The sequence below is a fragment of the Phocoena phocoena genome, chromosome 6, assembly GCF_963924675.1.
Source record: "Phocoena phocoena chromosome 6, mPhoPho1.1, whole genome shotgun sequence".
Taxonomy (NCBI): Eukaryota; Metazoa; Chordata; class Mammalia; order Artiodactyla; family Phocoenidae; genus Phocoena; species Phocoena phocoena.
Window position 1 is genome coordinate 103,233,983 of NC_089224.1, and position 26,098 is coordinate 103,260,080.

At 52.4% G+C, this 26,098-nt stretch overlaps 1 protein-coding gene across 1 annotated transcript; it reads left to right on the forward strand.

Annotated features, from left to right (window-relative positions):
- The first annotated feature begins 4,718 nt into the window (after positions 1-4,718).
- On the forward strand, positions 4,719-26,098 carry PTGS1 (prostaglandin-endoperoxide synthase 1). Its single transcript, XM_065879536.1, has 11 exons — positions 4,719-4,812; positions 4,905-4,994; positions 11,448-11,564; positions 12,016-12,156; positions 12,489-12,632; positions 13,981-14,162; positions 14,274-14,357; positions 16,098-16,344; positions 18,423-18,709; positions 23,334-23,481; positions 24,967-26,098. The coding sequence occupies exons 1-11, from the start codon at positions 4,806-4,808 to the stop codon at positions 25,320-25,322; spliced, it is 1,803 nt and encodes a 600-aa protein (XP_065735608.1). The 5' UTR covers positions 4,719-4,805; the 3' UTR covers positions 25,323-26,098.

Consider the following 26,098-nt stretch of genomic DNA (forward strand, 5'->3'; position numbering starts at 1 on the left):
CAGCTCTTCAGTCACAGGCGTCTGGGCCCCCAGATCCCAGGAGCTGATGTCTGATCCTCAAAGATTACTCAGATGGCTTGGGATCCAAGAGAGTCAGGGATGGAGTGCAGCAGGGAGTTACGCTGTAGACTTGACATCAAACAGACCAGAGCTCTGATTCCAGCTCTGCCATCTACTAGCCCGTGGCCTTTAGCGGTCAGTTTTCCTGTTTACAAAAACTGGGACAAGAAGAGAATCTATCTCATGGAGCTGTTATAAGTTATAAAGGAGACGTTGTACCAAAACCCCTTAGCATGTGCTCTTCACCGCACAGTCTAGGGAAATCTTTGTGTCTCAGTTTCCCCTTTTGCGTAATGGGGTTAATGCTTAATACTTTCCTTTTGTAGCTGTTGTGAGGATTTCAATGTGAGGAATGTGAAAACATTTTGTGATTCTAGGTGCCTAGCTTCTCAGCTGAATTATGCTGCTTAAATTGGACCCCCTAGCCTCCCCCATCTCTGTCCCATCCAACCCCCCACACCGCCACCCCCAACAGTGCATTTCTGTTTCCTCCTTTTTTTAAAAAAAAAATTATTTATTTTGGCTGCATTGGGTCTTCGTTGCTGCGCGCGGGCTTTCTCTAGTTGCGGCGAGTGGGGGCTACTCTTCGTTGGGGTGCGCAGGCTTCTCACTGCGGTGGCTTCTCTTGTGGCTGAACACCGGCTCTAGGCGTGCCGGCTCGGTAGTTGTGGCTCGCGGGCTCTAGAGTGCAGGCTCAGTAGTTGTGGTGCACGGGCTTAGTTGCTCCGCGGCATGTGGGATCTTCCCGGACCAGGGCTGAAACCTGTGTCCCCTGCATTAGCAGGCGGATTCTTAACCACTGCGCCACCAGGGAAGTCCCATTTCTTCTTAACTAACTCCAAACACTGGCTAGCTCTGCTGGGGCTTAGGTTATGTGGTACCTGGTATTTCAGAATAAAGGGACTGGGCCTTGAAACCTATCCCTTACTAGTTGTGCAACCTTGGATAAGTCATGTCAGCTCTCTGGGCCTCAGTTTCTTTCTCTGTAAAATGGAGGTGATAATACTGTGTAGGGTTGTTGAGAAAATTACATGTGATAGTGCATGTGAAATACACAGCACGCTGCCTGGCCCGCAGTAGGTACTCGAAATATTAACCATCATTATTGTTACCACCAATGCCCAACCTCAGCCTGGCACTGAGGAGGTAAAGAGGAGGACGTGAACTTTGCATGAAACCCTCCTGCTCAGATAGGGAATGTTAGGGAGAGCAGGTAAAGAATTAACATTGAGTTCCTACTGGAGGTTGGTCATGCCTATAATCTTGGTCAGAATCATGCACGTAATCTTATTTTGTCCTCACAGTAACTCTTACGAGAATGGAACTATGAACTCCATTTTACAGATGGGGAAACTGAGGCCCAAGAAGGGCAGTTGGCTACCCAAGGTCACACTGAAGACTGGTCAGAAATGGGGAGGGGAATTTGAAGAGATGTTGGGCTGATTCCAGAGCTTTCCTGTCTGGCTGTGAAGCTGTCCCCAGAGGTGGGGCTGGGTGGGGCTGGGCCCCTGAGTGATTCAGGTAAGAGTCATCTCCGGATTTCCAAATAGTGGGTGGGACACAGCAGGGGTGAGAGTGTTCCAGGAGCTTTAAAATCCAACTCCCGGGTAGAGTTGCCTGGAGAGCATGTGATTGGGGTGGAGCCCAGGGTGGGGGGGTGTGCAGAGGGAAACCCCACCCCATGTCAGGGGGATTGGGTGGGGGGAGCAGGGTGTAGGGAAGGGGGTCCTGGCCACCTTAGCTGGGAGGGGCTCAGGGCTTGGGGTGGAGCTGGGCCTGTGAGGGTGTTGAGGGTGCTGGCCGAGGGCCCAGCTGGGAAGGTCAGGGAAACTGAGGCAGAGTACTGACACTTTTTGTAGTTGTCACAGCAGATGGATGGGGGTGGCAGTCACCTTGATGAGGCTGGCCCTGGACCCTTACTCACTCATAGAAGGTCTATATTTTTTCACGAATTCAATCACTCATACAGGCACTCATTCACTTCTTTATTCAATGAACCAACACTTGCTGGGTGCCTTCTATATGCCAGATCTTGCACTCTGCCCTGGGAATATGTGAGTGACCAAGATGCTTGCAGCCTAGTGAAGGGAGCGAGAGGGACCACACAATCCAGCTTGCTGCCTGCTGTGACCAGGGGTGACATAGGGGTTTCCTCAGAGGACAGAAAGAGGAAGAGGTGTGTCAGAGGATGCCTCCCTGGGGACACAGAGCCGGGCCTTGAGCAATGAATGGACGTTCACCATTCTGAGGGTTAGGAAAACTCCCTGGATATGGAAGCTATAGGCTTTGGAGTAAAGGGACAGGGAAAGTGACCCTATGCTATGGCCTTTCCCAGGGCTGGGGCAAGGGCTGGCCTGGACCCCTCTCTGTGTATCTAGCTGCATGCAGACCCTGCCACTGAGAGAGACCAAAGACAGTGAGTCCAAATTTTTTTTTTTTTGCGGTACGCGGGCCTCTCACTGTTGTGGCCTCTCCCGTTGCGGAGCACAGGCTCCGGACGCGCAGGCTCAGCGGCCATGGCTCACGGGCCCAGCCGCTCCGCGGCATGTGGGATCTTCCCGGACCGGGGCACGAACCCGTGTCCCCTGCCTCGGCAGGCAGACTCACAACCACTGCACCACCAGGGAAGCCCGTGAGTCCAAATTCAAATGCCGCCTACTCCAGCCTGCGCCCCGTCCCTCTTTCCCTCCCTGCGTATTATTGCCAGCATCAAGCCAAGAACCTAGGTGCCCTCCTGAACACCTCTTTTTCCCTGAAGCTCTAGTGCCAATCGGTCACCAGGCTCTTGCCACCATTTCTCTTGTCTTCCCCTCCCCCATGCCCCCTCTTGGTGCGGTCCTGTCCCTGGGGGGCTGCACAGGCACCCTGTCTACCATCTAGCCTCTGGCCTCTCCTTCACTGCATCCTTTGTGAGATCTCCAGCACTGGTCACAGAGCCTGGCCACAGTGAGGGCTCAATCCCTCCATGCCTGTTCTCAGAAACCATCTGATTTGATCTTTACGTTGTTCAAATGGGAAAGCAGAAGTCCAGAGAGGTGCAGACACTTGTCTGAGGTCAAACCGCGGGAGAGACTTGAACTTGGTCCTTCTGACTTGCAGGCTCTTTTTCTCAGTGCCAGGGCCACACAGGTGCTGTTCCTTTGAGTTCAGGAGAGTGGCTTGGGAGTGAGCAGTCAGCAGGAGGTACAGCCCTGGGAAATGGCTGGGCTCAGGGTCTGAAGGGAGGGAGGACCTGGGAGTGAAGATGGGGCCTCATCCAAACTCTTCTTTTCTCATCACCAGAAATCCCCCTTTAGTTTGGGTAACTGGACCCCCGAATCTCACCCTGCCCCCATCCCTCTGCCTGATAATCCATGCCTTATGTCTCCTCACCCTGCCTGGGTAGTCACCGGGGGCTCTGGATCTGGGTGGTGGGTCAGACTTCCCCAGCACCCCAGGGCCCCAGGCCCTCCACTTGCTCCACTCCTGCCCGCATCTGCCCTGGCTTGCTCTGTCTCCTTGGGGCAGCTGGCTTTTGTCCCAGTGGAGCATGTGAACAGCTAGGGTGGGGCCATAGGAGGGGATCCCCAGTAGGCCTCACTTCTCCCATCTCACATGGTTCCCATTCTGTACCCAAGGATGTCTGGGAGCCCACATACGGACCTCTGAGCCCTCCTGCCTGCCCTTCCACTCTCTGGGGCCCACAGGATGGCTGGGTGTGGGGGGGAAACTGAGGGAGAAAATCTGTGGATGTGGGGACCAGGAGACCCTGTGTGACCCAGGGCGCATCCCCCTTCGAAGATCAGTTTCCCCAGCTACAAAAAAAGAGGAGCTGAGTGCTGGGATTCTATAAAGTAGGCAGATAGATGTGAGTCCAGCTGGAGCTTCCACGCTGGCCACGCTGGAACCTGAGTCAGGAGATCTTTGAAAAGAATGCCTCCTGATAACGGATCACCTACTCTGTGCTAGGCACTGCATCAGGGAGTTTGTGGGCATTACCTTATGGAATCTTACAACAGTTCTCTGGGATGGGTCTTATTAGCATCCACGTCTTATAGAAGAGAATACTGAGGACCAGAGAGGTTAAGTACCAGGTCCAAGGAGACACAGCTAGTCAGCTGTAGAGGCTGGATTTGAATTAGGTCTCCCGGACTTGGAGTCTGTGCTCTTCATTCCGGCAGTAGAGGCTCGGACAGAGATGCATGACCTCAGAGGGCAGAGCCCAGCCCTTGGCGGAAGCCCATCCTCCCTGTTGGATCTGAGGGTAGTGGGTTTCCCACCCCGGAGACTGTGTGCAGGCCCGCCTGGACTGCTCCTTTTCCATCCTCCTTCCGCTTGGGGGTAGCGGTGGGGGTGGGGGGAGGCTATGTGGTTCTGAGCGGACGTTTCTAGGCTGAGATACCAGCCGTTCTGCCCTGAAGCCCTGGGGGCCCTCAGCATGGCACATCATATCCGGGCCTCAGTTTCTTATCAACCAAATGGACACACTTCTGGTGCTACCGGGTTTTAAAGGCTCCAGTGTCTCACGGATCTCGGGTGAAAAACCACCTTAGTGTCCGTCATAGAATAATTAATAAAATGTCTTGGCTGGAGCGGGAGCAGAGGAAGTAAGTGGGCGGAGGCCGAGGTGACAGCTGGCTAGAGAGGTGGAGCCAGGGAATGGGTGGGGAGGGGCGGGCCAGGCGGGCCAGAGCTCCGGGGCACAGTTAGAGACGCACCCAAGGAGCAGGCAGTCCGCATCCCGCATCCATCAACCGCCCTGCACCATGAGCCGTAAGTCCGGCCCTGGTGGCCCCAGAATCCCCTTTGCCTCCTGGTGGAGCCTTGAATGCCAGGCTCAGCCCTTCATCTCTCTCCCTCTGCAGGGCGGAGTGTCTCGCTTCGGTTCCCGCTGCTGCTGCTGCTGCTGCCGCCGTCCCCTGTCCTGCCAGCGGCCCCCGGGGCACCCGCGCCGGGTAGGCGGCCCCTTTCCTGCCCCCGAAGAGCCCCAGGTCCTGCGTCCCTGGCCTGGCCCCCACGCGCCTCTTCCCTCCGGCCGGCCCAGCTTCCCCTTTTCGGCTCACGGTGCCTGGGGGTGGGGAGGGGGCTGAGTCTGTCGGTGGGATGGGGGCTCTCTGCAGACCCCCGGGGGGGTGTGGCTTTGGCTAGGACGCCACTGGGTTCTTTTCGGGGGGAAAGGGCAGACTGGGATCTCGGGCCGGCTTTGGGAAAAGGGACAGCCTCTCTCCAGGCCCTCACCTGTTCTGGGCCCCCAGCGGTCCAAGCTCATCCCCAACAATCCCGCTGTTTCCCCTGCGGGCCACTTTCGGAGGAAGCAGCAGGCTCCAGGGGAAGGCGGGCTGACGAGTTCTCTTTCTCCAGCCTCTAACTTTCTGGTACCCTTCCGGATTCCCAGCCCCAGTGGAGAAGAGCTCCCTCGGTGAGGACCCGGGGTACACCAGCCATTCCGGAGACAGTGGAGGTGGAAATACACTTACGGGGCTGGGTTGCTTCCCCTGAGGTTTAAATCCTCACCTGTGAGGTCCCCACTGGGCGGATGAGTTAACTGAGGCTCAGGTAGGGGCTATAACCCTCTCAAGCTCACACAGTGCATGGTGGGCTCAGGGTTGGAAGCTGGATCTACTTGACTCTAGGTGTTTTTCAGGGTCTTTCCTCAGAGTCCTCCCTGCCCTTCTCACCCCCTGCCAATGGACCCTGGTTTCATCACCCCCAAAGAAGATGGGGAAAGTCAGGTCCTGTAAAATTCACACCTTCCTCCCCCTCCACCATGCATGTACCGGGTTCCAGGTGAAGGACTGCAGTTCCTCCTTTGGACGGCCTCCCTCCCCCAGCTTACTGCTTGTGTGTGTGTGTGTGTGTGTGTGTGTGTGTGTGTGTGTGTGTGTGTGTTTGTGTCTGTGCAGGGTCTGGACAGAGCTTCCTTCATCACATAGCTGTGTGAGCTCTGTGTCTCCATTTCCCATCTGCAAAATGGGGTCAACAGAGGATGGTGGGGAGGGGATCTGAGCCTTCTGTTGGGATGCTCAGAGGAGAGAGAAAGGATACCTATGTGAACTGGGAATCAGACCAGGTTTCCTGGAGGAGAGGGTTTGAGAGGATGGCATTTGGGGAGTCAAGGAAAGGATTGAGGATGCTGGGCACGAGCAAAGGTCTAGTTTGTGGGAAGAAGAGGAGGAAGACCCACGTGGCCAGCACTTTACAGTTTACAAAACCAGGCTGTGGGCACCTCTGTTGTTGGTGTTCACAACAGGCCTGCCAGGGAGATGTTAGTCCCATTCTACAGAAGGGAACTCTGAGGCCCAGAGGGGTGAGCCCATTTGTCTGACACCCCAGTAGCAGAGCTGAGGCTGACTAGGCTGACCCAGTGGCCCCTTTTGTTAGCCCCTGGATCAGCCCAGCACTTCCTCTGAAGCCCCATTCAGCCCCATCCAGGCCCCCAGGGTACCCAGGGCTCACCCTGCCTTGTCCTCCTGTGTCTGTTCACCAGTACTTAGTGAGCCATGGTCTGTGCCACTTTGCTTTTAGCCTTTTCTACTTATCTTTATATTGTGTTTAAACAGAATTGTTTTCTTCACTCCACAAATATCCCCAGGGGATTGCTTTATGCCAGTCTTTGGCTGCAGCCTGGAGACAGAGCTGGGAGGAGGAGCTCGCAGTCTGGTGGAGGAGGTAGAAATGCCCACAGACTGTCATCCAAGGGGGTCAGGGCCATGACTGAGAAAAGCACAGGGGTGTGTGGGGCTCGGGGGTGGGGGGCAGTTATCTCTCATCCCTTACATGTGAAGAATTTCGGGAGGCTTATTGGAGGTGGTGACGTTTGACCGGGACCCCGAAGGAGGTGGTGAGTTGGTGGAAATCCTGTGGGGTTTTACTATGAAACTCTGGAAGGGGTCTTCCTGGCAGAAGCAAGGGCATGAGCTGAAGCCTAAATGTCTGAACTGTGGGAGTGGAAGGGCACACAGGGAGCAGTAGGACAGAGGCAGCTGCTGGTGGACACGGGCCTTTGGATGCAGAATGAGGAGAGGGACTGGGGCCTCAGGGTAACTGGGAACAGAAGAGTGAGATTGGGCGGATGACTTGGAGGTGAGACTGGAGGCTGGGGAACCATTAAGGAGGCTGCTGCAAGGGTCACGGAAAGAACGGAGGACCAGTTGGGTTTTGGGGCAGAAGGTTTGGTCTGCCTTCCTGTTTCCACGTCTCTGGGTGAACTGAGATCCAAGATGCCTGGATATTCAGGGGAGGCATCTGCCCGGGAAAGCCAAAGCCTGTGTGTTGTCCCCAGAGCAGCAGCAAAGGCTGATTCCCCCGGGGAGACAAGGGCTGCAAGCTTACGTGGGGGCAGGTGGCGGGAGAGAATGTTGCTTCTGCCTCTCTTGTGACGGACGAGGTGGAGTCCGGCTTGGAGGACAGGGATGTGCCAGGGCTTCCTTAATGCTCAAGTTCATCCCCTCCAGTTCCTGGACTGGGCTTAGTGCTCTCTCTTTGGCTAGGGATAGGGCATGACCTGGCAACCGGAGCTCCATGCCAGGCAGAGGGTCCTGAGGCCAGCTAACCCTGGAACGTGGGGCAGGAACCCCGCCTGTGCCAAACCTTCCTGCTGACTGCAGCCTCCTATCTGCAGCACCAGAGGAGTCTGTGGGCTGGGAGAGGACTTCCTCTTCCAGCCATCGGGGCCAGCTGTGGTGGTGCCTGGCGGCTGGCCGCTGACCTAGTAGGGTGTAGGGCCTGGGGCCCAGGTCTGGCTGGTCAGGGCCCCCTTTTTTTTTTTTTTTCTCTTTGGCTGCCAAGCTCCTGGAGCTTCTCTAAATATTATTCTTAGGGAATTTCAGTCCAGCCTCCTTCTTTAACGGGCCCTCTTGCTGCCTGGTGCGTCCAAGTCCTGACGACTTGGTGTTCCCTCACTGTGCCTGGAGCCCTGACTCCTGGGCTGGGGGACATTTCCTTGCCAGATCCTCAGAAAGCTCTGGAGCCGGGAAGTCCTAAACAATTCCTCAACGGTGGGAATGTGTGCAGTGTGGGCTTGCTGATCAACCCCACCTCTGGGCTGGCTTGAAGATGCAGTGAGAGCAAGCTGCAGGGTTCTCTGCTGATGGGGCTAGGGAATCCTATTTATGCAAATAACCCAGATATTTGGAGACAGATTGGCTTCGCCCAGAGTTGAGAAGAGAAGGGGAGGCAGAGAGGGAGGTTTTTCCTTAGAGCTTGTCTGTTCCCTCCCCTTCCTGGAAAACGCTGAAAAATAAGGCCCAGAGGGTACAGGGTACTTGCCCAAGGACACACAGCCAACAAACAGTAGTCACTCTCCCATAAATCTTCACCCAGCACCTACTTGGTGCCTCGCCCTGTGCTGGGTGTGGGAACTCAAGGCAATTTAGACTCTGTGTCTGCATCTCCCTAGTTCTCTTTCTTGATGTTTTATTATACAGGGTGTCCTCCGCTGGGCACATGAAAGCATGTGGGATGTAAGTTAGACTGAAGGAAGGCCTTCCTTTGTGAATAGTTCCCAGAGCTCTGGTCGCGGTAGGGGATGGTGCTCCCTCTGGGGTCCTGGTTTCAGGTCCACCTTGAAGGAAAGGTGACAAACCTATCTAACCTGGGGTCATCCCCAGCCTGTGGGACAAAGTGACTCTCCCTCTGCATCCCTTCCCCAAATCCAGGCCTGGGCACCTCCAGGAGGAGGAAGGGCAGGGAAGAAAAGGGAGTTCATCTTGGCTCTGCAGTTTTGAAGCAGTGGGGCCTGGGTGAGTCTCCTCATCTGTGGCAGGGTTGGGGCGGGTTGGGGGGGGGTGGCAGGGGTAGGGGGAGTCTCACCCACCCACCAGGGAGTGCTGAGCAGATAAACGAGGTAGATATGCAAGGTTGGAGGGTCAGCCAGAGCCCTGGCTTCCGGGCCCATCATGACCGTCCAGCTGTGGTTAGGCTCCCCTCCCCGGTGAAGGGGGGGAAGCAGCACCTAGTCTCTCTGCCCATCCTGACATCATGGGGCCCCCAGCGGCAGCTGATCGCGGAAGAGGAGGGAGGGCAAGTTGGGCAGCAGGTCTGGGAGGGAGGGACCTCTGCCCGCGCCGGGCACACAGACTCTCCTGACAGGAGAGGGAGAGGGATGCGGGCAGGAACTTCTGCGTCTGGGGACACAGTTCTGCTGCCTGCTGAAGCCCTCAAGCCAGACTTCAGAGCCCGCTGCGGGGGTGCTGGGGAGATCAGGGAGTCCCTCTGGCCAAGCCTGGGCTGGCTGGTCTCCTCGCTGCAGTTTAAATTCCGCAAACATTGAAGCTCTGGCCACCGCATCTGGATTCCCTGGGTGGCTGGATCTCTCCAGGACATGGGTTGAGCCCCAGCTGTGTGCACAGCCTCTGTGAGGGAGGAGAAAGTCAGGGAAAGCCCTTTTCCTTGGAGGCTTGTGGTGGAGCAGAGCAGGTCGAGCTGGAACGTGGAGCAGGGGCGAGAGAGCGTGGCGGAGTGTGGACATTTAGGGGGCGGCTTTCTGGTGCATGCGCAGTGGGCAGGGTCAGGTAGATCTGGAGGGAATTTACTAGGGCGGAGCCGCAGCCTGGGTCAAGGAGGGAGCAGAGCAGAGCTTTCGGCTTTGGGGTCACGGGATGGGCTGCCACAGAACAAACTGTGTTCCTTTTGGGATCCCTACTGGGGGAGGGATGGGGAGACAGCCCAGAGAAGGGCCGCGCCTCAGCCCCTGTGCCCGCTGAGTGGTAGGGCGACCCGTTTGTGACAGAGGGCCTGGTGCGCCAGGGTCGGGAGCTGGGCAGTGTGGCGCCACGGGAGCTCCTGGGCAGAACAGCAGGGTGTCCTGAGCAGGAGGGATCGATGAGATCCCAGGTCCCTGAGCCCGCTGCACGGCTGAGCCTGAGCTCCCTGGAGTTTCTGGGCCTGTGGCTGTAGGAGGGGAGGGGGGTCCTGCCAGGCCCCTGCCCTGGGCCCCACCGGCCGGTCCGCCTGCGTTGGTCTGATAAGGCCTATTTGTTCAGACTTCTTCCCGTGGGTTCCTTCTTTTTATACCCTGCAAGGGTCACAGAGGTGCTATTGTGGGGCTGTGGGGAGTTGCCAGGGCTTAAGCAAGACTATTTGCACGATTCTGCGATGTGAGGAGCCCTAAACCAGAGGGTCCTGCCCTGTGACCACAGCAGCTGATCTGCCTGCAGTGGCTTCTCAGCCTCCTACCTCCCGTTGCTATCCTCTTGACCCCCTATAATCAGATGCACAAAGAATCAGAGTTCCCTGTAACGTTGGCTCTGAGCCCAGTTAAGGAAGTGTGTTTGCAGGAGGGACCTGGTGTTTCTGTGGAAGGCCAGGGAAGGAGCTGCTGCCAGGAGCCAGGCGCCCTGGGTCTGCAGGAGGCCTGGCTCTGTTCCCTGGTCTTGGCCAAGTCGCCACCTCTTCCCAAGCCTCGGTGTCCCTCGCTGAGCTGTGAACGAGCACTGAGGGAGCTCCAAGGAGACTCTGACCTTGCTGTTGGAGAATCATTGAAGCTGTGGTTGGGGAGATCTGGGTTAGACACAAGGAGGGACTTCCTGCGGGGGGAGTGGTTCTCCAGGGGGTTGGTGGGGGTGATGCTAGAGCTCCACTCACCCTCTGGAGAGAGTTTTCCGGCCACATCTCTCCTGTTCTCGTGGTGCCTGACCTCCCTCAAGATCCTGGAGCCCATACTCCACCCTTATGTGAGCTGGGGCTGGGTCTATCAGGATGGGAGCTGAGACTCCCCTCAAACCCATTCTCTGTCTTCTGGGTTCTGGGAAATGTCTTTCCTTGGACTTGACGGCTGAGTGTCTGGGGGTGGGGTGGAAGTGAAGGGATGGGCAGTTGGTCTGGTGCCACTTGCTGGGTGACCCATCTGGGTTTCCCCTTATTTGGCCTCAGTCACCCCCCACCCCCATCAGCCTATAACTGGACGTTGTGATACCTGCTCTTCCTTCCCTTCTGCAAAAACAAAGGAATGGTAGGTCCTGATGCCCAGAGGTTGGGGGTTGGTCTGAGAACCCCTATCCTTTTCCCTTTACTGAACCCCACAAACTCTGCCCTTGGTGCTGAGCTCTGACTTGGCAGAAAGTGAATGCTCTAGAAAAGCCTGTGGCTGCAGTGTCTTATCAGCTGTTTCCTAGCCTTTGATGTCACAGCCTGGGGCCTGGACTCTTCTCCTGCCCCACTTTGGTGACAGCAGGGAGGGAGGGGGGGACTTCCCCTGGTGGCCTGATGTGGGGAAGACTGGAAACCCAGAGCAAGGTCTGGAAACGGAAGGGCCAGGAGCTTTCTGATCATAGCTGTGGGGACAGAGAGGACCCTTGGGGAACACAGGAGTCCAGTAAGTTAGGAGAGAGCTGTGACTGGACTCCCTGCTTCTGGTCCCAATGAGAGGTCGCCCTGGAGTGGTCTCTGATCTCTGTTTCTCCCCACAGTGAACCCCTGTTGTTACTATCCATGCCAGCACCAGGGTATCTGTGTCCGCTTCGGCTTTGACCGCTACCAGTGTGACTGCACCCGCACGGGCTATTCCGGCCCCAACTGCACCATCCGTGAGCTGGGCCTCCAGCCCCAATCCTTCTCCCCTGGGCTCGTCCTCCAAGACCCCCATTTCCTACCCTCGCCTCCGGCCGTGGCCCTGTTCTCTTTTCTTGCCTGCCTTTGACCTCGGACACTGCCCCTGACCTCTGACGCTGCCCCTGACCTGGCTCCAGCCCAAGCCCTCACTCCTGGCACAACCCACTCCCCGCTTCTGGGCTCTGTAGTGAGTTTTCACTGCCCAGCTCCGGCCTTACTGACCTCAGTCCCTGGTCCTGTCTCCTGTCCTCACGTCTGGTTCTGGTTCTGTCACGTGCCATCACTCCCAAGGTTCCATCCTTACCCCTGCCCCAGAGGTTCTACCCTGTTCCATCCTGGCCCTCGTCCCCCGTTCCCATCTTCCACTCTGGTTGCTTCTGGTCCTGCCAGGAGGACCTGACTGAATGGCTCCCACTGCCCTCACAGCTGAGCTATGGACCTGGCTCCGGACTACTTTGCGGCCCAGCCCCTCTTTCCTCCACTTCCTGCTGACGCATGGCCGCTGGTTCTGGGAGTTCGTCAATGCCACCTACATCCGGGACGTGCTCATGCGTCTGGTACTCATAGGTGGGTGGGGGCGGGGCCCTCCTAATCTAGGGGAGCAAGGAATCCTGCCACTCCCTGGAATTCTTGGCATAGGATAAGGGCAGGGGTTGGGGGCGGGGGGCTTCTAGGGTGCCAGATAAAAAAAAAAAGAACAAACCAAGGAATTCCCTGGCCGTCCAGTGGGTAGAACTCCGTGCTTTCACTGCTGAGGTGAGGGTTCAATCCCTGGTCGGGGAAGTAAGATCTTGGCCGCATGGGGGGACCAAAAATAGAACAACCCAAGAAGAGGCGGGGAAGGGGGTGTGTAACTGGGGGCAGGAACCCCTTGTCACTATTATTTTCGCCCTCTGCAGTGCGTTCCAACCTCATCCCCAGCCCCCCCACCTACAATGCAGCTCATGACTACATCAGCTGGGAATCCTTCTCCAACGTGAGCTACTATACGCGTGTTCTGCCCTCTGTGCCCCAAGACTGTCCCACGCCCATGGGGACCAAAGGTAATGGCGATGGGGTGAGGGGGCTGGGCCTGGGCTATGTCACAGGAGATGCTCAGTTCTTCTGTTTGGGAAAAAACAAGCAGAAGAGCAGTTACTGACCCATTTCACAGGTGGGTGGACCAAGACAAGACATATGCATATCCAGAACCAGGGATGAGGACAGGAAGAGGTTGTGGAGGGGTCTTGTCTGAGGTCAGTGGCAGAGTCAGACTAGTGCTTCCATATTTCCAGGGTGCCTCTTTGCCTGAAGCTTGTCTACTAGATGGGTGGGATCCTGCTGGGATGGGGGTGACTTTAAAGCTGAAATGGAGGAAGGAAAGAATAGTGAGCTATTTACAGGGTGCTAACTCTGAGTTTGGGTCTTTACTAATGTAAACAGTCTTATGTGCTTCATCGGCGCAGTTTACACATAAAGTCAAACTTTTTCTTTAGCTGTTCAAGACCCCCACTTGGTCTCGTTAGCAGGGGTCTTCTTCCCAAGACCTTCTTCCTTATCCGCTCCTGTGCTTGTCTTCAGACAGGGGGGTTTACTCAGTTTAGAGCCATCAATTCAGTTTCAAGTACACAAAGGACAATACAGTCACATTCCTTAGGTATCACCTGTGGCTGCTTTCCTGCTGTATCAGCCAAGCTGAGCAGATGCGACAGAGACCACATGTCGGCAGAGCCTAAGATATCGACTATCTGGACTTGTACAGAAAAAGTTTGCTGACCCTTGGTTTAAAAGATTCCATCTCACCAGTTTTCTGCCGCTTACATTGGCACTCCTCAAATCCACTGCATAAAATAGATATCATTTGCCCTATATTATAGAAGAAGAAATTGAGGGTCAGAAAGATGGGATGACTTCTCCATGTTCATTCACACAGTCAGTAAATGGCATAACCCATTTCAGACACAGGCTACCTTGCTCCACGGCTGGGGAATCCAAGTTCTTCTGTTTGTTTGCTTTCTCTTTCTTTTTTAGGGGGAGGAGGGTTAACTTGTACAAAGTAGCAAACACGCACAAAAGTTGAGAGAAAAGTATAAGGAAGTCCTATGTATCCATCTCTGGGTTTCAAGATTTGTCCACAATTTGCCAATGTTATTTCATCTGTCCCCTCTCACCTTACTTTTTATGGAGTTTTTAAAAACAGATTCCAGATATCATGCCATTTCACCCATAAATACTTCTAGAGTCTTTTGGTAGAGAAGGTGCAAGGGGCCATCAGGTGGGAGGGAGGTGGTCCTGCGGAGGCCACTCTGGGCTTCCTGCGTGGACCAGTTCGGTCTGGTGAGCCTGGAAGGCCCTGAGGCAGGAAGATCCAGACCGGAAGCAGCTACTGCTCTTTCCCACCTCCCCAACCAGGGAAGAAGCAGTTGCCCGATGCCGAGCTCCTGAGCCGTCACTTCCTGCTCAGGAGGAAGTTCATCCCTGACCCCCAAGGCAGCAACCTCATGTTTGCCTTCTTTGCGCAACACTTCACACATCAGTTCTTCAAAACTTCTGGCAAGATGGGTCCTGGCTTCACCAAGGCTTTGGGCCATGGGGTGAGTACATGGGAGGGGCTCGGGACTTCTCTGGGCTACACTTGGCACATGGAGGTTGTTACAGGTGGGGCAGGACCCAGAGGTCTGAGTGGACCCTCTCTCTGTCTTCAGGTCGACCTTGGCCACATTTATGGAGACAATCTGGAACGTCAGTATCACCTGCGGCTCTTTAAGGATGGGAAACTCAAGTACCAGGTAGCACTGGGTCTTGGGAAGGGGCGTTGGGAAGAACCTTCCACGGTCTTCCCTGGCAGAAGCTGTTGGTGGGGGCCTCCAGGGTGTCCTGAGATGGCCAGCTGCAGAAGCTGGAGGTGTGTGGTCGGAGGAGAGACAGCAAACCCTGGGAAAGGGTGCCAGGGAAGAGACGCAGACAAGGAGCAGACATAGCCACTCATGTTCTCCTGGGAGGTGGGTTTTGGGGCTCCACAGGAGATGAACATTTCCAGCCTGCATTTATTCATTTAATTATTCTACAATATTAATTGGGCACTATGATGTGCCTGGCACAGGGGAGCAGTGGCCGTGATAGTTATGGGCCCTACCCTCAAGCTCCTCAGGGACCACAGACACAAACAGTAGGGTGCTAGTTCCACGAGGACTTTTCGTCTGAACTCACACTGTTCAGCGGTGCTAGAGCCACATAGGTAATTATCTCATGCACTTCTCAAATCCACTGCATAAAATAGGTATCATTTGCCCTATTTCATTGCTGTGAGCCACATCTAAGTTATCTGAATTTTTCTAGTGGCCACATTAAAAAAGGTAAAAAGCAACAGGCAAAATTGATTTTAATAATATATTTTTAATTTAACCCAGTATATCCAGAATCTTATCATTTCAACATGTAATCAACACAAATATTGTCAATAAAATATCTCACTGTTTGTGCTAAATCTTCAAAATCTGACCTGTATCTTACACTTAGAGCACATCTCAATTTGGGTGCCAGATTTTCGTTGGAGATTCTGATCTGCATTTAGATTTCATAAAATTTACAGTTGAGAAAGTAGATTCACATGTCCAAGTTGTTCTAATCATAACGACTTCCCAATAGCTGAGGTATCTGTTTTAAAATTTAAATCTAAAGAAAATAAAATTAAAAATCCAGTTCCTCATTCACACCGACCACGTTTCTAGAGCTTAGTAGCTGCCCGTAGCTAGTGGCTACCATACTGGACCATGCAAATCGAAACAAAAACCAAGACAGAAAGTTCATTGCTGAATCTTTTGGGCTAAGAACAGTATCTGGCATATGGTAGGTCCTCGGTGGATATTCATTGAGTGAATGACGACACTGCCATATAATTAATTACACTTGTGATAGCTGCCACCAGGGAGAAGCCACGAGAGTGGAGTGTGCAGAGGATGGGGAAGGCTTCCTTAGGAAGTACGAATAAACCAAGAGTTGCATGAATGATGATGAGAAGTTAGGGAGGCCAAGAAGGGCACAGGACAGGCCAGGTTATGAGGCATCAAGGCTGGAGAGGGGAAGTCAGCTTGAGTGAATTCAAGGGAGGAAAATGAGGGAGATGCTGCTGGACACCTGAGTGAGTCCCGATGAGCGAGGGTCGCGTTAAGGATTTCTGATTTCTGCCAAGAGCAGAGAGAGGAGTTGGAAGGGTTTTAAGCCAGGGTGTGATGCTCGATTTGGGTGTTTGCTCTGGCTGCAGAGCCGAGAACGGACTGTCTGGGGGGATGGAGCCACTTACAAGGGGAGTCAGGCTGGAAGATGAGGGTGGGTTGGAAGAGGGTGGTGGCAGAGGGGAGAGAGAAAGGGACTCACTTTAGGAGGTAGAATCCACAGGCCTTGGTCAGGGAGTCCGGGTGGCCACCCTGCGTGTTACGGGCAGCTGTCAGTAGGAGTGGAAGGCTGTCAGCTGTGCAGATGCAGGCACCCGGCCCCTCCCCAGGTTACCAGGTGGCCCCATCCTGCAGGTGCTGGACGGAGAGATGTACCCGCCGTCGGTGGAAGAGGCACCAGTGCTGATGCACTACCCCCGGGGCATCCCACCCCAGAGCCAGATGGCAGTGGGCCAGGAGGTGTTCGGGCTGCTTCCGGGACTCATGCTCTACGCCACACTCTGGTTGCGTGAGCACAACCGAGTGTGTGACCTGCTGAAGGCTGAGCACCCCACCTGGGGCGATGAGCAGCTCTTCCAGACGGCCCGCCTCATCCTCATCGGTGAGGACTCCAAGCCAGCCTTGTCCTGGAAGGTCACGCCCTCTGTCCTGAGAAGCGGAGTGGAGGGTTTGGGGACAGAGAGATTCGAATTCTGAACAGGGTCCTTCCCCTGTGTGAGCCTCACTTTCCAAATCTATACATTGGGAATAATGATGGTGGTAAGGACTTGTTGAGATGATGAATGGGAAAGTACTTAGCACATAGTAGGCCTTCAGAAAACGGAGGGCTGTGGTAGCTGATCATTAGCTGGGTGACTAGCAGCAAATCTGATTAGCCACACCAAATCTCAGTTTCCCCATCATCCCAGGAGCACTCAGGGACATCCTCAGCAAATACCCCAGCTTGCCTGGGCTTCGGGAATCCTTATGTTTCCTGCCCAGCATGCATCTGCCTTCCCGGAGGTTGGTAGCTTCTGGGTGCCTCAGGGACAAGATATTTTTGTGTCCCCTACAGGGGTGAGCCTGCAGCCTAAAATGTCAGATGGTTTTTGGCCTGGGAGCTTGGCCCCCAACACCCCTGTCCAGACCATATTCACTCTGTGTCACCAGTGAGCCTCTGCCCCCGCCTCAGCATCACTGGGCGTGACTGTTCCCAATTATAGTGCCTGATTCATTGGTGCCTGGAAGAGCCATGCACTGGGGTTAGGAACGGCCTAAAGAACGAGAAGGGGCTGGTTCAGAAGTCCCAGTATTTTTTTTTTTTTCTTAACATCTTTATTGGAGTATAATTGCTTTACAATGGAGAAGTCCCAGTATTATAGAGACTTTGATCAGAGAGGGCAAGTTTGTGTCTGCAGGCTGCCCAGCATACTGACTGGTGATGAAGCTGTGGCCAGAGGCGGGACTCCTAGGGCCCTGCACTTCCAGTGCTTCATTCAACCCTCCCCGACAGCCTTATGACCCAGATAGGATTACCCTTTGTTGTGAAGATTAAGAGGCAGAGAGGGTAAGTGAATTCTCCAAGGCCATTCAGTGCAGAGAGACTTGAACCAGGTCTGGCTGCCACCAGAGTTTGTGCTGCTTCCACCACATCTTGAGGGGAGTGCTTTCCTGAGTGGGGACGGGGTGTGAGTCTTAATCTACTCTTTTGTGATGTGTGCATATGGGGAGGGGATTCTCCCCTCACACCTCCACGTAGTGTTCCCACTTCTACACGTATTGACCCTCCGTGTTATGCCAGGCCCTGTGCCAAGCGGTTCAGATGCATTCATTGTCTACTCCTCTCGGGAACCCTGTGAATATTGTTATACTGGTATGGTTCTAGCACACATTTACAGATAAGGAGAGTAAGCTTCAGAGAGAGTAAGTAGCACAGCCCCAGCTCGGGTGGCTAGAAATGGTGAAGCCAAGATTTAAACCCAGGTCTGCTGATTGCAGTTCCAGTGGCTCCAGATCAATTTGCTACAAGTCAATTTGTCTAGTGGTTAGTTGGCCAAAATATCGGTTTCTTCTGATATCTAGCTGACCAGTTTTCATTGTGTTATGGAATGTTCCTTTTGTGTCTCCCCTGGCTCTTTGCTCTGTAGCTTGTCCCTGAGGGGGCAGAGGAATTTGATACATAGGAAGACAGGAGGGTTATATTTGGGACAAGATTCACTTATGTCTCCAGTTTGCTGTTTGCTGCTGCAGCTCTTAGAATGGTCTCTTGGGAGCTCCCCTCACCCCCATCATCTAAGGCACGCTGAGATTCCCTCACTAAGTTAATCTCTACGTGCCCACCTTTTGTGGTGTCTCCAGCCTCTTTTAATGGGCTGTGGGAAGGTGGCCACCAGAGGGTCACAAAACCCATCCTCAGATACTTCCTTTGCGTGTCCTGCTCAGCCCGGCCTGTGACCTCCCCAGGGAACATGGGACTAACAGGTGGCCCCTGTCTTGGGACATCAGTGCGTCCTGAGACAGAAAGTTCCACTTTCACACCCCGTGACAAAAAGGCAAAGTGAAAGTGGCCAAATAAAATCAAACAACCATTACGATGATAAAGAGGCCAAACCAAGCCCTTTGCGTGAACTGGCCCACTTCCCAAGCCTGGTGGCCAAGTCCCTGTGCTCTGTTGACCCCATTCCCCATCCTTCGTCCCAGGGGAGACCATCAAGATTGTGATCGAGGAGTACGTGCAGCAGCTGAGTGGCTACTTCTTGCAGCTCAAGTTTGACCCAGAGCTGCTGTCAGGCACCCAGTTCCAGTACCGTAACCGAATTGCCATGGAGTTCAATCACCTCTACCACTGGCACCCGCTCATGCCCGACTCCTTCCGGGTGGGCCCCCAGAACTACAGCTATGAGCAGTTCCTGTTCAACACCTCCATGCTGGTGGACTACGGGGTCGAGGCCCTGGTGGACGCCTTCTCTCGCCAGCCCGCGGGCCAGGTGAGCCTCAGAGGAGCGCTGGGGAGGACCGCTGGGCTCTGGGATCCAAACCCCAGTTTTCTGTGAAAAGGGGAGAGTGTCACCCCTTACTGGGAGATCATGATCATTCATTCTGTCGTTCTTTCGTTCATTCAACGATACCAGGCATTACTGCAGGTGCTGGGGATACAGTGGTGAACCAGGTCAACGTGATTCTTGGGTCCTTGCATTTTTGGTGCGTACACCCTAGAAAGGAACGACAGTCATGTGACAGCTAACATCGTTTGAGCACTTACTACATGTTAGGCACTGTACCAAGGGCTTTTCTGATGTTTTCAGAATTATAAGAGCATGTTAAGAGCCACAGTATAGAAAGCCCACCATGCTCTGGGAACTCAGAGAGGGGCTTCTGGCCCAGAGTTGGGGATTGTGGATAAGGAAGTGATGTTTGAGCAGAGATCCAAACAATGGATAGGGGTCTCCCAGGGCAAGAGGTAGCGTTCGTGGCCCGGGGTCTCTGTGTTCCAGATGGAGGGGACAGCGTGGCAAGGGCCCAGAGGTCAGAGGGCATGGCAATTTGAGGACCAGGAAGACATTCAGGGTATGGCAATATATGCAAAAGTGCCTGCACATAGTAGGTCTTTATTACATTAGAGGCCTCTGTTATGGGCTGAATTGCCCCCTGCCCCAAATTCCCATGTTGAAGTCCTAACCTCCAATACCTCAGAATGTGACTGTATTTGGAGCTAGGGTCTTTAAAGAGTTAATTAAGGTAAATGGGGTCATTGGGTGAGCCCTACTCTGACTGGCGTCCTTATAAGAAGAGGAGATTAGGATATAGATGTGCATAGAGGGAAAACATAGGGGAAAGTTGGCCATCTCTAAGCCAAGGAGAGAGGCCTCAGAATGAAACCAACCCTGCCCACACCTTGATCTTGGACTTCTAGCCTTCAGAGCTGTGAGGAAATAAATTTCTGCTGTTTAAATTTCTGCACTTTGGTATGGCAGCCCTAGCAAAATAATACAGCCTTTCCCTCTGGAATTTCTAACTAATTTCCTCCGAAATCTTCCCTTCCCCATGTTTGGAAGCTCCCATCTCCTTCCCTAGCTCCCCTCAGCCCCTGCTTCTCTCTCATACTTACCCCTCAGCCCTACCATGAAGCTGTGGCACTATATGGATTTAGGTTTCCCCCTGGTAATTTGACTGCGATTAGCATATACTGCCGCCAATGGGCGGCTGCTGGCTGGTTTACGGCCTCTGTTCTTTGTGGGGACACAGACATGAAAAGAGACAATAACTCGTGTGCGGGGCTTCATGGTTTCCAAAGAATTTTCAAGCAATGTTCCTGGTGACGTGTGTGAAAAGCCCTGGTATTTCCTGGTACCAGGCAGAAGGGTCACAGAAATGTGTGGATTCTCAGGATATCAAAGAGAGTGTGAGAAGTGATAAAACAGGGCCTCCCCTGATAATCCCCACCCATGGTTCCATCTCGGGGTTACCGCGTGACCAACGCTGTGATAACTGCTTTGTATTCTTTATCTCGATTATTTCACCACATGTTTATTTCACAAGCGTTATCAGACTGACGCTTCTACCTTCCTCATTGTTGCGGATGAAGAAACAGAGGATTAGCATAAGTCATTTGCCTGCAGTCCCTGTATTTGTTTCCTAGGGCTGCAAAAGGAACACAGACCAGGGGGCTTTAAGCAGCAGACATTTATTCTTTTCCTTTTTTATTTTTTTGGAAGTTCAAAATATCACCTCTATTACCGATAAAGCTGATTCTAGAAAACCTAAAGCAGGCTTTTTAATAATAAACCCCCAAATAGACAAACTTGGCTACCAAGACATGGAAGCATGGAAACAAGGAAGGTCTCTCCCAACATCCTCCTGTCCCCCCAGAACAAGGAATATGAGAGAAAACATACGCCCTGGTGTCAACTGAATTCAAGAGCGGCAGAGAGGACAGCTTGAACAACGCATGCCTGGTTACTGTACTCAAGCTCACCAATAATACTAAGTTACTCCTCCGCTTCTAATAAGGAGGGAGGGGGAGAGGTTGGCAAAAGATGCTAAGAGTGTTAGGCTACTGGGGTTTCCTCCATAGACAAAGAAACATCCAGAAAAAGAAAGAAATATTCCCACCTTACACCTGAGAAGTATCACCTTTTATTCATTTATTCACTGATCCATCCAAGCATCCATTAAACATTTACTACACATTACTAACATCTAGGCCATGAAAAAGATCAATCCTCAAACATTTCTCTAGAAAGCCCTTGTAGTTAACTCCCCCAGATGGTATTAATAGCAATCAGAAATTTGTTGTTGCACAGTTCTGGAGGCTAGAAGTCCAAAATAAAGGTGTCTGCAGGGCCATACTCTTGCTGAAGGCTCCAGGGGAGAATCTGTTCCCTCCCTTTCTCTCAGCTTCTGGTGATGGCTGACAATCCTTGGGGTTCCTTGGCTTGTAGAAGCATCACTCCAACGTGGTGCTCTCCCTGTGTCTCTCTTTCCTCTTTTTATCAGGACGCCAGTCATTGGATCTGGGGCCACCCTAGTGGAGTATGACCTTGATTATATTTATTTGCAAATAAGGTCACATTCACAGGTGCTGGGGGTTAGGACTCCAACACGGATACAGGCAAGTCAATCCACAATGGCCCCACAGCTTGTAGATGGTTCAGCTGAGATTGGCACCAGCCTCCTCTGGCTTTGCCCCAGGGTGTACAACTTCACCCAACTATGCGTTTCCTCTTTCTCACCCAATTGTCCTTGTTCTACCCAAACAGAACTCTTTCTTTAGCATTATCATTATCAATTCACCCTGAGCAATAGATCTTTCTTTAGATGTATGCTCCTTTTTGGTTTTTTTTTTTAAATTCTTTTGCATTAAGAATATCTTTTTAAACTTTTTATTTTATATTGGAGTAGAGACAATTAACAATGTTGTGATAGTTTCAGGGGTACAGCACAGTGATTCAGTTATACATATACATGTATCTATTCTTTTTCAAATGCTTTTCCCATTCAGGTTGTTACATAGTATTGAGCAGAGTTCCCTGTGCTCTACAGTAGTAGACCTATGCTCCTTAACAGTTATGAATCAGATTTTTTTTTTTCTGGAGCCTTATTTTTTTTTTTGGCTGTGCTGTGCGGCTTGTGAGATCTTAGTTCCCCGACCAGGGATTGAACCCGGGCCCTTGGCAGTGAAGGCTCATAGTCCTAACCACTGGGCTACCAGGGAATTCCCTCTGGAGCCTTCATCTCACCAGGTTACTTGGGCTTTGAACCCTATTTCCCTCCCTTCACAGGATATATTATGCCACCACCTTGGTCTTAAAGTAAAACTACAAGTTTAGTTAAACTAAATGTGTGTATATATTACACTTTTCATGGCAAGATTTTAGTTCCCTCCCTGCTAGCTCACAACAATTCCTCTCCCAGGAGGCCTGACAGAAAGAAAAACAGATATTATCACCTGTCTCTGTGTGTAGCTTTATCTGGTCTGAATGGAGTGACTTGATACTCTGTGTTCCTACCTTCTAGCTCAGTTTCTCTTTTCTAGTGGTGGCCGTTTACTAGGGGTTCACTTTTTTTTTTTTATTTGTTTATTTACTTATTTTTGGCTGTGTTGGGTCTTTGTTGCTGCGCGCGGGCTTTATCTAGTTGAGACGAGTGGGGGCTACTCTTTGTTGCAGTACGCAGGCTTCTTTTTGCGGTGGCTTCTCTTGTTGTGCAGCACGGGCTCTAGGCACATGGGCTTCAGTAACTGTGGCACGTGGGCTCAGTAGTTGTGGCTTGCGGGCTCTAAAGCGCAGGCTCAGTAGTTGTGGCACAAGGGTTTAGCTGCTCCGCAGCATGTGGGATCTTCCTGGACCAGGGCTCGAACCCACGTCCCCTGCATTGGCAGGCGGATTCTTAACCACTGTGCCACCAGGGAAGTCCCTGGGTTTCACTTTTTAATACTAGATGCTCAGTAAATTTTATTTAATCTCAATTCTGTGATATAGAGAATGGAAAGCAATAGAAATAGGTTCCTTAGCAGAATCCATTAAAAGATTAAACATCTTTGTTCTATGATAAAAACTGATTTGGAGAGTGACAGACACATGTCAGTTCTGCCAGGCAGAGTTTAAAAAATATCCTAGGAAAGCCATAAAGTTTTGGCCCCTCAAATCCACATTTGTCCATCCGTCTGTTTCCATCACTTGAAAGCTCAGAAACCTTTCTGCCTTTTATTTCCAGATCTGAAATGCCAGTCCCCTCTGCTTGAGTTCTGGACTGTGGCCGTGCTGGCCATCTCCTCTGCAGAGTCCTAGTTGCTGAACCTAATAGTTCCAGAACCTTCCTTAACAGAATGTTGTGGGTTCTCACCTAAATTCAAAGGGCTGGGGAACAGTGTGTCTGGTGAGTGACTAGAGAAGTCCTCCTGGCCCACTCCACACTCTAAAGATGAGGAAGCTGAGCCTCAGAGGGGGTCCCTGAGAAAGCATGGCAGTGCAGACCTAGGGCCGGGTTCCCAGCTTGGTGGCTGCTAGGCTGAGCCATCCTTTCTGCTCAGAAAGGACTCCTGACCTGAATTTCTTCTCCAGGACAATGTGGCCTGGCTCTCAGACCACAGCTGTGCTTATCTCTTGGCAGATCGGCGGGGGTAGGAACACAGACCACCATGTCCTATACGTGGCTGTGGAAGTCATCAAGGAATCGAGAGAGCTGCGGCTGCAGCCCTTCAATGAGTACCGCAAGAGGTTTGGCATGAAGCCCTACACCTCTTTCCAGGAGCTCACAGGTGAGCAGCTGTCTCCCGGCCACGGCTCCTGCCCTCGAGGGACTTGAGCTGAAGTGAAGGAGACATTGAGGAAACAGAACGGGGTGATCCGTATGGCCAGCACTGTGACTGTGGGATTTGAGGGGTGTGGGAGCACAGTGCCAGGGGTGGCGAGGGATGGCAGATGACTCTGCGTGGGGAGGGAAGGTGACTTCTCAGCTGGGTTTGAAGGATAAAAAGGGATTTTCCGTGACTTCCCTGGCGGTCCAGTGGTTAAGACTCTGCACTTCCACTGCAGGAGGCACAGACATGGCACAGCCAAAAAAGAAAAAAAAAAAGGGATTTTCCAGGTGAAGGATAGAGGGAAGAACATTCTAGGTGGAGGAACACAAAGTACAAAGACACAGGGGTTAAAAAGAATGAGCCTAAAAAAAAAAGAAAAAAAAAGTGAGCCTATTCAGGAAAACAGTCCTAGGTGTGGCTGGGTGGAGGTTAGTGATAGGAGGCTGGCTCAGATTATGTGGAATCTTGGATTCTACGCTAAGATTTTGGGTTTTATTCTGTCTAGTGGTTCCTAAGTCCCATTTATAGGCCAGCTACCTGAGAATCACTTAGAAAACTAATTAAAAATACCAAATCTGAGATGGCTCTTCCAGAGATTCTGATTCAGTAGACCTAGGTGGTACCCAAGAATCTGTATGTGTGTATATATATATATATATATATATATCTCCATACATATATGTATGTGTATGTATATACATACGTATGTATATGTAAGTGTATATATATATATATATAAAACACAAATTGTATAATATATATAATAAATATATGTAACATATATGTCTATATGTCATATATATTTGTTGTTCAAGATCCCCAGTTGTTGGGCAGCCAAGTTTGGGGACCCCTGTCCCAGACAATGGGGGTGCCACTGAAAGGTTTTGACCAGGGTGTGACATGACACCTGACTGTGTACTGGTACCCTGTGGAGGGTGGACTTGAGGAGACAGGTAGGGACACTCCATGTCTGTCTCCCATGACAGTCCAGAGAGACAGAAAGAACATTGTCGCTAAGTCTCTATGTGATCTTGGACAAATGACATCGCATCTCTGAGCTCCGGTAGAGCGCAGGGTCTTGGACCAGGATAAGGCCCCTTGAAACCTGCCTGTGAAGGAAACAAGATAGGTAGCTTCTGCCTGTTGTAATGATCAGGTAATTAGGGCACAGAGAAGTGGGGTGAGTTGCCCAAGGTCACACGCTGTTTGGTGGCAGATCCAGGCCCTTGACTCCATCTGCAGTAGCAAATTCCTTCCCTAGATGCAGCCCTGGAGCAGGGTCGGTCAGCCGGGCCAGATTTTAGGGCATGTGCTCATCTGCTCAAGGTGCTCTTCTGAAGTCCATTCTCCTCCCCAGAAGAAGGTGGACCTAGAAGATTCCCTCCCCAGATGAACCGTAGTGGATGGCATCATGATTCTGACTTTGGCTTCTCCCCCTTGTAGGAGAGAAGGAGATGGCAGCTGAGTTGGAGGAGCTGTATGGAGACATCGATGCCTTGGAGTTCTACCCAGGGCTGCTTCTTGAGAAGTGCCCTCCAAACTCCATCTTTGGGGAGAGTATGATAGAAATTGGGGCTCCTTTTTCCCTTAAGGGCCTCTTAGGGAATCCTATCTGTTCTCCGGAGTACTGGAAGTCGAGCACATTTGGTGGTGAGATGGGTTTCAACCTTGTCAAGACGGCCACGCTGAGGAAGCTGGTTTGCCTCAACACCAAGACTTGTCCCTACGTCTCCTTCCACGTGCCGGACCCCCGCCAGGAGGACGGGCCTGGAGTGGGGCGGCCATCCACAGAGCTCTGAGGGGCCAGGGCGGCAGCATTCTGGAGGGTAGAGCTTACTGCTCATCATTCCAGAACGCCGAGGCCAGGGTTGACAGTCTTCAACGTTGGGTTTCTGATTTGGTGTTGAGCGCATCAGGGTGGACGTCTAGAACTCTGGGTCTCTCACCACGATCTGGAACGCTGTGGTCTTGTTTGTCGATCTAGAATGCTGAATTCCTGGTGAGCCATCTAGAAAGTGAGGAGTGGTTCTCCTTCGGAATGCCAGAACACTGGTTTCCCGGTTGATCACCTAGAATGTCAGATTTCTGGCTGATCCAGAATACAGGCATTCTAAAATATGGGACTCCTGATGGAATCATCTAGAAAGTTAAGGGGTTCTTATTTTGCATTCTAGAATTCTGGGTGGTCCTCCGGAGTGTTGACTTTCTGATTGGTTATTCAGAATGTGGTGTTCCTGGTTGCTGATCCAGAACAGTAGCTGGTGTGCTATAGATCTGTCCTGTCCTGAATGTCTGGAGCATTGATGATTCATTTTCCTGTTCAGTGAGACATCCACAGAGCAGGGGAATCTAATGTCTAATGAGAATGCATTGCCTGAATCTGTGCCTGCACAGAGGAGGCAAGGAGGTGGGGTGTTCTGCTTGGGACCCCAACTGAGACCCTGGTCTGAGGCTATAGAGAGAACAAGTGGCTTTTTCCAGGCCATTGACTGGAAGCCACCAGAGCTCTGTCTTTGTCCAGATCTTGACTCACGGCAGCTGTTTTTCATGAAGTTAATAAAGTTCTTTTTCCAAA

Bases quoted from the DNA above. Each gene is read 5' to 3' on its own strand.
- PTGS1 (XM_065879536.1), top strand. The intron at 12,633-13,980 runs GTAATGGCGATG...CTCCCCAACCAG, and splicing joins CACGCCCATGGGGACCAAAG to GGAAGAAGCAGTTGCCCGAT. The intron at 16,345-18,422 runs GTGAGGACTCCA...CCTTCGTCCCAG, and splicing joins GGCCCGCCTCATCCTCATCG to GGGAGACCATCAAGATTGTG.